The following is an 11,464-nucleotide window of genomic DNA, read 5'->3' as shown; positions in this document are numbered from 1 at the left end:
TAAAAAAATGGAGTCGTTTATTGGTTTGATGAATTGCAATAGTAGAGCTTGAATACACAAAATTTTATCACTTTTACATCTCCATGTAAAGATTTATAAAATAGACACCAAGTAAAACAATTTTAAATGTTAGGAGGAAGGCATCTGTGTTAATTCACTTTTCCATATGATTGAACTATCACAGGACAAGAGGGCATCTGCTGAATTGAAGGTTCTAAATGTTATTTCCCTAGACCTTTAGTGTCCACTACAGTAACTACTACCCACATGTAGCTAAATTAAAATGAAACAAAACCCCAACCAGGTATAGCAGCTCACACCTATCCCAGCACTCGGGAGGCTATAAGGTAGGGTCTGGGTTACAAAGACTATTTCAAGACACCCCAAATAAAAACTAGTTTTTCTGTTGTGCTAATCATTTTTTAAAAATATTATTTTCATTACTTTATGAGCATATTGCCTGCATGTGAGTGCACCCATGTCGTGCAGTGCCACGGAGGTCAGAAGAGGGCTTTGGATTCCCCTGGAACTGGAGTTAAGGACTGTTTGTAGCCGCCATGTAGGTGCTGGGACTCGAACCTGGGTCCTCTGCAAGAGCAGTCAGTGCTCTTAGTCACTGAGCCATCTCTCCATCCCCTTGTGCTCATCATGTTTGCTCAGCAGCCACATGTGGCTAATGGCTACAACTGTACAGTACATATATAAACATCATTGTGGAAAGTTCTAGTGGACATGCTACACCAGAACAACCCATTACTAGGGTTAAGGCAGCTGGGATTTAGGAGTAGGGACAGAGTTTCCAAGTTCTGTTAACAAAACTGATTCTGTTGGTAAGTACAGTGGGTCTTCCGTGTGTGGGTCTTGCATCCATTGAATTAACTGGATCAAAAATATTTGGGGGCTATTAAACATGTATGAAATTAGTTTTCTTGTCATTCTTCAAATAGCATAGTGCAACAACAATTTACATAGTGTTTACATTGTATTAGATTTTAACCTGAAGATCTGTATGGATTATGTGCAAATACTGTCATTTTATGTAAGGGATTTAAGCATCTGTGGATTTGGGTATCCACAGGCGGTCCTGGACCCAACCACCCATGTTATATGGAGGGACAACTATAATTTGTTTTTAATGAGTACTATAAATAGTAAACATTTCTCAACAGCAAGTGATGTTCAGGATGTTCTTTCTCAAACTTTGCTCTCACTAACCTCTCCTTTTTCTGTGGGGAAAATACCTAAGGTAACCAGATTTGAAAATCTCGTTTCCATGTTAAAAATTCATTTTTATTAGCCGGTTGTGGTGGTGCACGCCTTTAATCCCAGCACTTGGGAGGCAGAGGCAAGTGGATCTCTGTGAGTTCAAGGCCACCCTGGTCTACATAGTGAGTCTCAGGACAGCTGGGGCTACAGGGAGAACCTGTCTCAAAAAAAAAAAAAATTGTTTTTATTAAAGAATATCACATACATATTGTTTCTTGGCACCACTGCCAAAGGATGAGAGCATTTACAACCATTATCAGTGTCTGAAGTAGGGAACCTCCCATCTGACCTCTGTGGGCATTGTATGACATGGGTGCACTTACATACATGCAGGCAAGACACTATATGCATAAATTTTTTTCCACGTTAAAAATGCATTTTTATTAAAGAATACCACATGCATACTGTTTCTTGGCACCACTGCCAAAGGATGAGAGCATTTACAACCATTATCAGTGTCTGCAATAGGGAACCTCCCACAGCTCTGGCAGATTCTACTTCCTGTCCTGATAGCTGCTGCTATCCAGGCTATGGAAATGCAAGGAAGCCACTGCTGTCCTTATAGATGCCCTCCATCAAAGGGAACAGGCTTTACTGGATCCAGACAGCCTGGTGATCAGGGAAAGTCAAATACTGCTGATGAAGGCAGAGCCTCTCCTCCCCTCAAGCTCAGCAGAGGTAGGATGCCACAGAAAACATCTGTCCGGAAGTAGAAGGAACTTTCATTTGTCCAGGCTGCCCTTGGACTTTCAGTGTTCCTCTTGTCCCCAGCCTCTCCAGTGCTAGAATTGCAGGCATTAGTCAGCATGCTTGACTTCATTTACCACTTTTGGTTGAGGCCAAGGAACCCTACTAAGTGGCAAAGACACCTTTAGCTTAAGTCTTCATTGTGCTGGGGTGGTAGCTTTTCTTTCCATATGTTCAATTAGGAATCATCAGGCCCCATGACACTTGTCAGCCTTTAAGGGCCTGTGAAAGAAGCTCATGAATATCATCAGACCATCAGTCTGAATCCAGATCATGGGGGCTGTCATAGCCAAATTCCTTCTGTACATCCAAAGGGTACTTGTTCCACACCAGTTGCCTGCTGCCTCTTTCCTCCTCGCTGAGACTGTCATCAGAGCCTAGAAGGAGATAAAGAGCTGGTTTTTATTCTGCATTATAAAATACTTGTTCAATAAACAATTTTTTTTTTTTTTAACATGTTTGTTGGGAGGGAGGCCAGTGAGTGTCACAGTGTGACACTTGCAGGAGTTGGTTCTTTCCTGCCACTATGAGGGTTCTGGGGATCAAACTTGGGTCACCAGGCTTGGCAGCAGTCACTTTAACCCACTGAGCCAGCTAATATGTTAATGTGTTCTTGATGGAAGTAGGAAACAATCCCAAATACTGGTAGTATTGTCCCCTTTTCTGGAGAGAAAACTGAGGCTCAAGAAGTGAAATAATTTTAACTTGAGACCCATACAAAGTGATAACTAAGAATTAGATCCTAAGCCTGACTGACATTACACCCCAGCAGTTTTCCTGAATTTTTTGGGGGGGTTCTTTTTGAGACAGGGCTGTCCTATAGCCCCAGCTGGCCTGGAACTTGCTATGGAGACCAGGCTGACCTCTAACAAGAGATCTACCTGCTGCTGCCTCCTGAGTGCTAGGATTAATGGCCTATGCCACCACGCCCAGCAAGCAGTTCTCCTGGAAAGAGAAAGCCATTTGTAGCATACTCATCAGTTATACCTTTACTTTGATCTTGGACCCTATCAACCTCTCCCCACCTAGGCTGCTACCCACCTCTGGAATCTTCATCTCCATCACTGCTTTCTTCATCTGGGTACTCATTGCGCCAATTATTTTCACTGTTCTCATCATCTTCATCCTCATAAGTATCTTCTGGTTGCTGATCGTCATTCACCTGAACATCTCAATATAAACATGAAGGTTATGCTCTTTGGGGCAAGTTTTTAGCATACCAGCGTAGAGATATTCAAGTAAAGGTACCGCATAAAAAAGGAAGACTACAAATTAGTTTGACTGTACTTAGGAGACTGGGTAATCTCAGGCTATGAGGGGGTTACAGTAACTGAATTCCCTCAGATACCATAGTCCAATTTTATTAGAGGGAAATGAAGGGTAAAGAGGAGTTAGTAGCCACCATCTTCAAATTCTTGAAGGATATCCAGGCAAGAGAGGTAATGACTAGGTAATATCAAAGGTTAGGACCAAAACCTTCTGAGTAAGAAATATAGAAAAGCAGGAGTAGAGACCACACAATGGTAGAAGGTGGGTGGGCATGTGAAAAAATGCAGGTAGAGGATAAGGTGCTTCTCTAAAAAAGAATAATAGTATTGGGGGTTTGAAGAGATGGCTCAGAGGCTGATAATAGCACTTGCTGCTCAATCCTAAGGACTGGAGTTTGGATCCTAGCACCCATACTAGGTGACTCACAAATGTCTGTAACTCTAATTCCAAGGGATTTTGATGCCTTCTGTCTTCAGAGGGCAAGCATATGCATAAATGAAAAAAAAACAAAAAGCCAGGTGTGGTGGTGCATCCCTTTAGTTTCAGTAGTCAGGACACAGAGGCAGGCAGATTTCTCTGAGTTCAAGGCCAGCCTGGTCTACATAGCGAGTGTCAGGCCAGCTGGGGTCACAGGAAGACCCTGTCTGAAAAAAAGACCAAAAAAAAAAAAAAAAAAAAACAAACCCCTGAATATTGTTAAAAAGATAATGGTGAGGCTGGGTATGGTGGAATGTGCCTTTAATTCCAGCATACACAAAAATCAAAACAGAGCCGGGTGTGGTGGCGCACCCCTTTAGTCTCAGCGCTCAGGAGGCAGAGGCAGGTGGATCTCTGAGTTAGGCTAGCCTCCATTAAGCTTTCAGTTGCCAATCTGGAGTCAACCAAAGCAGAAGCCCCCAAAAGGCAAAAAAAAAAAAAAAAAAAACCAAAACAAAACAAAAAAGTTGTTCTCATTCATGTTATTGTCTAGTTTTATTCTGTCTGTATTTTGTTATAAATCCTTACATAGCCCTCTCCCAAGAACAGGTGGCAGTAAAGACAGTATTATAAACCATTTCTGCCTCCAGAGTCTGGGACTAAAGGTGTGTGCCACTATGCCCAGCTTTAGAGTTCTAAAAGGCATGTAAAATACATTTTTCCTTTTAAGAAAGAATGAGAAATTCAGGTATAATGGCACATGCTTTTAGTTCCAGCACTCAGGAGGCAGAGGCAGGTGGATCTCTGTGAGTTCGAGGTCAGCCTAGTATACATAGTGAGTTCCAAGGCCAGCTGAGGCTGCAGGGAGACCCTGTTTCAAAAAGAGTGAAAACAAACAAACAAAAAAAACCAACAACAACAAAAAAAAACAAAGAAAAAAGAAAAAGAAGGAAAAATGGCAATCACGAGTACAGTCCACAGCCAGGTGTACATGCTTAATCCCAGTACTGGGGTGGCTGGAGGCAGGAGTGCCACAAGTTCAAGGCTAGCCTGGGCTACATGAGACCGTCTTCAAAAAAACCAAACCAAAAATGACAGGACAGCTCAGTGGATAAAGGTGCTTGGCACCAAGTTTGAGCCCCAGAATCTACATGGTGGAAGGAAAGAAAGGACTCTCATAAATTGTCCTATGACAATTGTATATGTCCTATGACATATACTGTGGCACACACACTAAATAAAATGTGATTTAAAAAGTTAAAAACAAAATGAAAACACTTAAATGCCCCTCTCCTTATGGACCCCCTTACCAGCTCCCACTCCTGATTGTAGGGCTGCACAGATAGGATGTTCTCAATCCACCCAGGAGTGGCCATCTCTATGTAGTATATATCATACACATAATCATGCTTTGGTTCCTGCTGGTGCCCCACTTCTGGTCCATTCTCAGATACAGTCAGTCTTTCACGGATCAACTCTACAGAATTGCAGAGGATTACATCTGGATCAGATGTCTGCAAAGAAAACAGATGAAATAGATATGACTCAACTGATGTTCCAAGGATTAGATGAAAGAAGTTCTGCTATAGTTCTCTATGCTGTATTCAAGATTATTATTATTATTAGTCTTTTTGAGACAGGCTCTTGTAGCCCCAGCTGGCCTGGAACTTGCTGTGTAGACCAGACTAGCTCTGAACTCAGAGAGCCACCTGCCTCTGTCTCCCGTGCTGTAATTAAAGGCATGTGCCCAGCAAGATTATTATTTTTAAAAAAATTTTTTTGGTGTTTTGCCTGCATAAATGTTAAGTGCACCTGTTACCGCTGATCCAGAAGAGGGCAGTGAATCCCCTGGAATTAGTTAGCTGCTATGTTGGTATTGGGAACCAAACCTGGGTCCTCTGCAAGAGCAGCCAGTGCTCTTAACCGCTTGGCCATCTCTCTAGCTCCTATTATTTTTGAGACAGGGTCTCACTGTGTTGTCCTGACTGGCCTAGAAGTTGCTATAGGCCAAACTAGCCTCAAATGCAGTGATCTGCCTGCTTCTGCCTCCTGAGTGCTGGGGTTACAGGCAGTGTATTCATGATTCTTATCCCCATGCACTTCTAGTCTCTAACTGCTCCTGCAGATCTTCTTGAGTACTCTTTGGCATAATATTCTTCCCTTGGGGGATCCAGAATTCCACAGGAAAATGCCTGGTGAAACCTACTACAATCCATCATTTGTCTAGCCCTAACTGACAAGACAATCCTGCATTTAATAACAAACTAGACTCAGTTATAATCTTTCTGATAATTTGAAAAAACAAAGTTCCCAGAAAAGAACTGGTCCAAATAAGATGTACTCCATTGTCAAGGGCCTCTGGTAGCACAGGTTGGTATGGAAGCTAAAAGGATATGCTGTAGATAGCCCTCTCAACAGGTATATCATAGGACATCAAGTTTATTACATTTATTAAGCCAGATATAACAAATGTAGAAATGTCCATGGCCAAGTTACATGGGAGTCTGATACTGTCATAAAAAGATCCAGATCAAGAGAAATTCTCCCTGCCTTCAACATCACAAAGGAACTATAGATACAAGTTTTTGTGTATGCTTTTGCTCACACTCAAAGCTGTTTTTGAAGATCTGGCTCCTACTCATAGGCCTGACCCTGAGTCTAGCATATTATGTAGCCATTAAATTCGTAAGACCAATAGAAAAATTTCTAATAGAATTTTATATTCAGAAGTAAACAAACCAGCTTTAGTTACTTTTGTGTTGGGAGTAAACTGGGCACTTTCTAGGGTCTTGTGTATGCTAGGCAAACTGCTTTATCCCTGATCTATACCCCCTTATTCTTTAAGTTGCTGTATTTTTCTAAACTTTCTATTGCTCTCATAACAGAATGTTGGCCTGGAACTATGGAGCCCAACTGGCCTCGAACTCATGGCAACCATCCTGCCTCAGTTTTCTAAATGCTGGGTTTATAGGCATAAGCCCCCATACCTGGCAGAAAAATTATTTCGGAAAATATATTTATGTGTGTATGTGTCTTACTAAGCTTTAACTGTCAACCTGACACAGCCTAATCACACGAGAAGGTTGTCTCAATTGAGGGACTGTCCAGGTCAGACTGGCCCTTGGGCATGTCTGTGGGGGACTGTCTTGTTAATATAGGAGAGCCCAGTCCACTGTGGGCAGTATCATTCCTTGGGCAGATGCTCCTGGGCTGTATAAGAAAGTTAGCTAAGCATAACCCTGAGTGAGCAAGCCAGTAAGAAATCCATGGTTTCTGCTTCACGTTCTTGCCCTGACTTCCTTCAACGATAGACTGTAACCTATAAACTGTTTCCTACCCCGAGTTGCTTCTGTTTTGTTTTTTGGACAGGGTCTCACTATGTATCCCTGATTGGTCTGGAAATCACTGCGTAGACCAGGCAGGCCTGGAAGTCACAGAGATTGGCCTGCCTCTACTTTTCTAGTAACAGGACTAGAGGTTCGTACCACCACACCTAGCCCCCTACTTTCCTCTTGGTTAAAGTGTTTTATCTCAACAACAGAAAGTGAACTGAAACAGTGTGTGCGCGTGTGTGCACTCACACATGGAGGTCAGAGGACAACTTCTGGGAATGGGATCTCTTCTACAATGTGGGTCCCAGGACTCAAACAGGTTGTTGGGCTTAACTTCAAGCACCTTTACATGCTGGGGGCCATCTTGTTGGCCTCTGCAGAAAAATTTAATATTCGTGTATGTGCTTACTCATATTTTGTTATATAGAATATTTTCTACTATTAAACACAGACTAGTATTTCCCATATTGCTAATATTCAAGGTTATCAATCTTAATATTCCAGGTAGTTGTGCATGTCTATTTCTCAAATATAAGTAGTACTGCAATGACTATGTCAACTTCTGCATTTCAAAAATGAGGATAAAAATATCTAAGCCATTGTGTTCGTGAGGATTAAATGAGTTAAAAGATGTAGCCCGATGGTAGAAAACTTACCTACTTAGTATAGTACCTGACATAATCACTTAGTAAATCAACATTATCTTTTATTAATATACTATAGCACCTTACTTCTGCTGAATTAGTTCCCTAGGTTAAATCTTAGGGGTAGGATTATTAGATAAAAAGCAAAGAACTTTTTTAATCTTTTTAGAGTTCCTATTTATTTACTTGCTGGCCATGAAGTGAGCAGTTTTGCTCTGCTACATAATTCTGCTGCCATGATGTTCTGCTTCAGGACAGGCCCGTAGCAATGGAGCAGGCTGACCATGGACCGAAAACCTCTGAAAAAGTGAGCCAAAATAAATTCTTCCTTCCTTATTTACCTCATTTGTCATAGCAACAAAAACCTAACACAACCTCTAAATAAAAATCAGTTTTCAAAATTCTCAATATGCAAAGCTATACATAAGACCAAAAGACCTACATGGAATTTAATCACAGCTGCTAGCACTGCTACTTTAGCAAGCATAAAAATTTGTGATATAGAGTATGTACTGCTTTATTGGGAAAAATCTGTTTACTATTTATCTAGTCTTTCTTATAAAATCTAATGACCTGTTAACTGATTTGATTCCTCTGAACAATGGTTTACTTAAAAACATGTAACGTGGACTGGGGATACAGGACAGTGGTGGAGGGCTTGCCTGTGGGACTGCAAAGCCAAACTCATTCACAAATCAGTCTAGAATTAATTTGGGTGAAAGATGTGGCTATGGATATCAGGCCCAGTTGTGCTAGCACTGTAATTAAATAATGTTTGCTTAATGATTCATTTTGAATTAAAATTTAAATAAGTTTTTTTTTGTGTGTGGTATGTGTATATGCTCATGTATGTTCACCTGTGTGTGCAGGCGTGTATGAAGGCCACAGATTGACTTTAGGTTGATGTCTCTGTCCGTCGTTCTCCACTTCCCAGCCCTGTTGCCCACGCTGGTCTCAAACTCAGTATATAGGTAAGGATAACCTTGAACTTATTGATTCTCTTGTCACTACCACGCAAGTGCTGGGAATACAGGCATATGCCACCATGCCCAATCAAAATTTAATGCCCCCTACACACTTTTTTTTGTCTCCTTATAGCCCCAGCTGGCCTGGAACTATGTAGACCAGGCTGGCCTTGAACTCCAAGAGATCCTCCTGCCCCTGCCTCTGGAGTGCTGGGATTAAAGGGAAGCCCACCTAAAATTTAATTTTCTTTTTAACTTTAAAAGCAATTAAGGAGAAGGCCGAGCATGGTGGTGCACACCTTTAATCCCAGCATTAGGGAGGCAGAGGCAGGCTGATCTCTTCAAGTTCAAGGCTAGCCTGGTCTACATAGTGAGTTCCAGGCCAGCTGGGGCTACAGGGTCTCAAAAGACCAAAAAACCCCACAAACAAAAAAAGTCAACTAAGGGGCTGGAGAGATGGCTGTTAAGAACACTGTCTGCTCTTGCAAAGGACCTGGGTTTGGTTCCCAGCATCCACATGGATCCAGTGTCCTCTTCTAGCTCTGTGGGCACCACATGCCTGGAGTGCATTTACATGCAGGCAAAACACTCATAAAGTAAAAATAAGTAGAATAAAAAAAATAGAATTATTTTTTGAAAAATTAGGCTGAGTGTGGTTGCACACACCTTTAATCCCAGCATGGAGGAAGCAGAGGCAGATGGATCTCTGAGGCTGCCCTTATCCACAGGGTATAGTGAAAGCACCTCAACCCCAATTCCTTCCTTTCTCATCTCACTGGACTCCAACCACAACGATCTTGTAAAGACAAGACAAATTCACCTTGAAGGCCTTTGGCCTTGTAGTCCCTAGGCTTGGGAGGTGTATTCTCAATGTCCAGCCTTCAAGTCTTCACCAATAAATAAAATTTTAGACAGTCTCAACTCTATAGCTCAGCCTGGCCTTGAACTCCAAGCAATCCTGACTCAGTCTCCTGAGTGCTGGTATTTGAAGCCTGAGTTATTATGCCTGGTTTTCAAATGTCTTTTTTTTTCCAGTAAGACGTTCACAGAAACCACACCACATTTTCAACTTTGTTTTCCCCACTCACACAATTCTTATCATTTAATATTGGATTCTACTTTATGTTTGTTTCTCCTATCTGAATGTTAGGTCTTCACTGCTATATCCATATAACTTAAAAACAATACCCAATACTGCATAGGTCTCAGCACACATGTCATGTGAAAACCAATCGAAAGGTGTTGGCATACATCTGTAATCCCAGCACTGCGGTGGCTGAAGCAGGAGGACCGCAGTGTCTGTTCGAGGCCTGCCTGGGTACATAACCAGTAGTACCATGTCAACCAGGGCTAGCAAAATTCTGTCTCAACAACATAAAGCCGAACAAACAAAAATCCAATCCGTAAAACGAGGCCACTGCAGGGCGGATCATCTATCCTTACCCGTGCTGCCTTTAGGCGCAGACTCCGGGTCCGCCTAGAGCCCAACGGTGTGCTTACTCACTTTGCAGTAGTCTGTGACAGCGGCCTCTGGGTCTCCCTCCTCGTGGATCAGGTCCAACAGCTGGAAGCCTGTGTCCCCGACAACTTCTGCGTTCCCCGGCTCGCCCTCAGACTCCAAGCTGCCAGGGGTCCCCGAGGATCGGTGGCTGGAGACTATCCTGTAGCGACCCTCTTTCCGGACCTCGCGAACCGAGGCACGGAGGTCGCGGCGGATACGCTGCTGGCTGTTGCTGGACGGACGCAGGGCAGCCCGCACCAGCGGCTGAATTGGGTCCTCCTGGGGGGCGGCAGAAGGGTGACGCAGTCAGCGAAGTTTCTAGGAGGGCGGCCTCAGACCGTCCAGACTCCAACCTCGCCCCATACCTGGGAGTGCACTGTAGCAACCAACTGGAAGACTTTGTTCTCCGCCGCTTTCTCCAGCCCCCCTGGCTTCTCCTGGGCCGACGAGTCGACATCGCAGCTGCGGAGGCGTTTACAGGCCAGCACAAGCGCCTCGGCCGGCTCCGCGCTGCGCTTCCGTTTCACGCGCAGCACCGCAGGCCTGCAGGCCTCCATAGGGACTGTCGCGGAGCACTGAGAGAAGGCTCGGAGTGCGACGGGATCTCCTCCCAGTTCCGCCCAGAGCCGCGCCGGCGTGGCACAGTACGCCTGCGCGCTGAGCTCCCCCCCCACCCCCCGCCCCCCAACGCTGGCTGCGGCAAGATGGCTGCGGCCCTGGCGCCGAGTGGAGCTGTTCCGTAGCGGGTGAGGTGCTGGGCATGCTGGGGAGGTGCGATCGTGCCTGGGTGCTGGGTGCTGGCCTCATCCCTAGGGCTCGAACGGAGGGGCCTGGTGTGGGCACATTCGGGTCCTGGGGTACTCGTCTCTTGTGGACCTTTCCAGAGTTCGCTTGGAGCGGCACGGAGCGCCCTGGCCGACGCAGGAGTCGAGGTTTGCCTGGCCTCAGCTGTCCACATGGGTGCTTGTCCTCGCTCGGGCGTGCCCGACTCTACCTCAGGGCCTCGGTCGCAGCACCCTCGCCTGGCGCTCGCTGCGGCCGCACAAACCTGGGTCTCAGTAGCACGCAGCCTTCGGATGCCGAACTGATTAAGGAAACTGATGACTCTCCGGTCTTAGTCTGTTACGAATAGTTTAGAAACCAGTCTGTTTACAACATTTGCTTGGAGCAGTGCTGTTAAAGTGTGCACCCGGCATAGCTGTGCTTCCGATTAAACTCTGGAGTGGCCCCCAGTGCATTTCTAAGAGTGTTATCCTAGCGACAAGGCAAGAAGGAAATGCAGTTGATCCAAATTGTGTGTGTGTGTGTGTGTGTGTGTGTGGA

The 11,464-nt window shown here is 44.4% G+C and overlaps 2 protein-coding genes across 7 annotated transcripts in view; one reads left to right on the top strand and one right to left on the bottom strand.

Moving 5' to 3' along the window:
• Positions 1 to 10,786, bottom strand: Slc7a6os (solute carrier family 7 member 6 opposite strand). The gene is made up of 6 exons (XM_029563977.1): positions 10,507 to 10,786; positions 10,145 to 10,420; positions 5,010 to 5,213; positions 3,055 to 3,175; positions 1,740 to 2,390; positions 1 to 1,543 (listed from the first exon to the last, which is right to left on the bottom strand). Exons 1-5 carry the CDS (start codon positions 10,696 to 10,698, stop codon positions 2,269 to 2,271), a joined length of 915 nt encoding a protein of 304 aa, XP_029419837.1. The 5' UTR covers positions 10,699 to 10,786; the 3' UTR covers positions 1 to 1,543; positions 1,740 to 2,268.
• The window catches only part of Prmt7 (protein arginine methyltransferase 7), a 52,751-nt gene continuing 52,034 nt past the window's right edge, over positions 10,748 to 11,464 (top strand). For 4 of the 6 annotated variants that reach the window (XM_029563952.1, XM_008833993.2, XM_029563953.1 and 1 more), the window contains exon 1: positions 10,748 to 10,887. The gene's annotated coding sequence lies outside the window, so the exon portion shown is untranslated. The remainder of the gene's footprint in view (positions 10,888 to 11,464) is intronic. The other 2 variants (XM_017798383.2, XM_008833983.2) reach the window with 1 other exon arrangement.

The sequence above is a fragment of the Nannospalax galili genome, unplaced genomic scaffold (genome assembly GCF_000622305.1).
Source record: "Nannospalax galili isolate Female #2095 unplaced genomic scaffold, S.galili_v1.0 scaffold410, whole genome shotgun sequence".
NCBI lineage: Eukaryota > Metazoa > Chordata > Mammalia > Rodentia > Spalacidae > Nannospalax > Nannospalax galili.
Note: the sequence above shows the minus strand (reverse complement) of the source record. Positions and strands in the feature narration are given on the sequence as shown.

Coding starts and splice junctions, on each gene's coding strand:
- Slc7a6os (XM_029563977.1), bottom strand. CDS start 10,698: ATGGAGGCCTGCAGGCCTGCGGTGCTGCGCGTGAAACGGAAGCGCAGC. Junction 10,421..10,506: donor TTGCTACAGTGCACTCCCAG/GTATGGGGCGAG, acceptor GCCGCCCCCCAG/GAGGACCCAATTCAGCCGCT. Junction 5,214..10,144: donor CTGTCACAGACTACTGCAAA/GTGAGTAAGCAC, acceptor TTTTCTTTGCAG/ACATCTGATCCAGATGTAAT.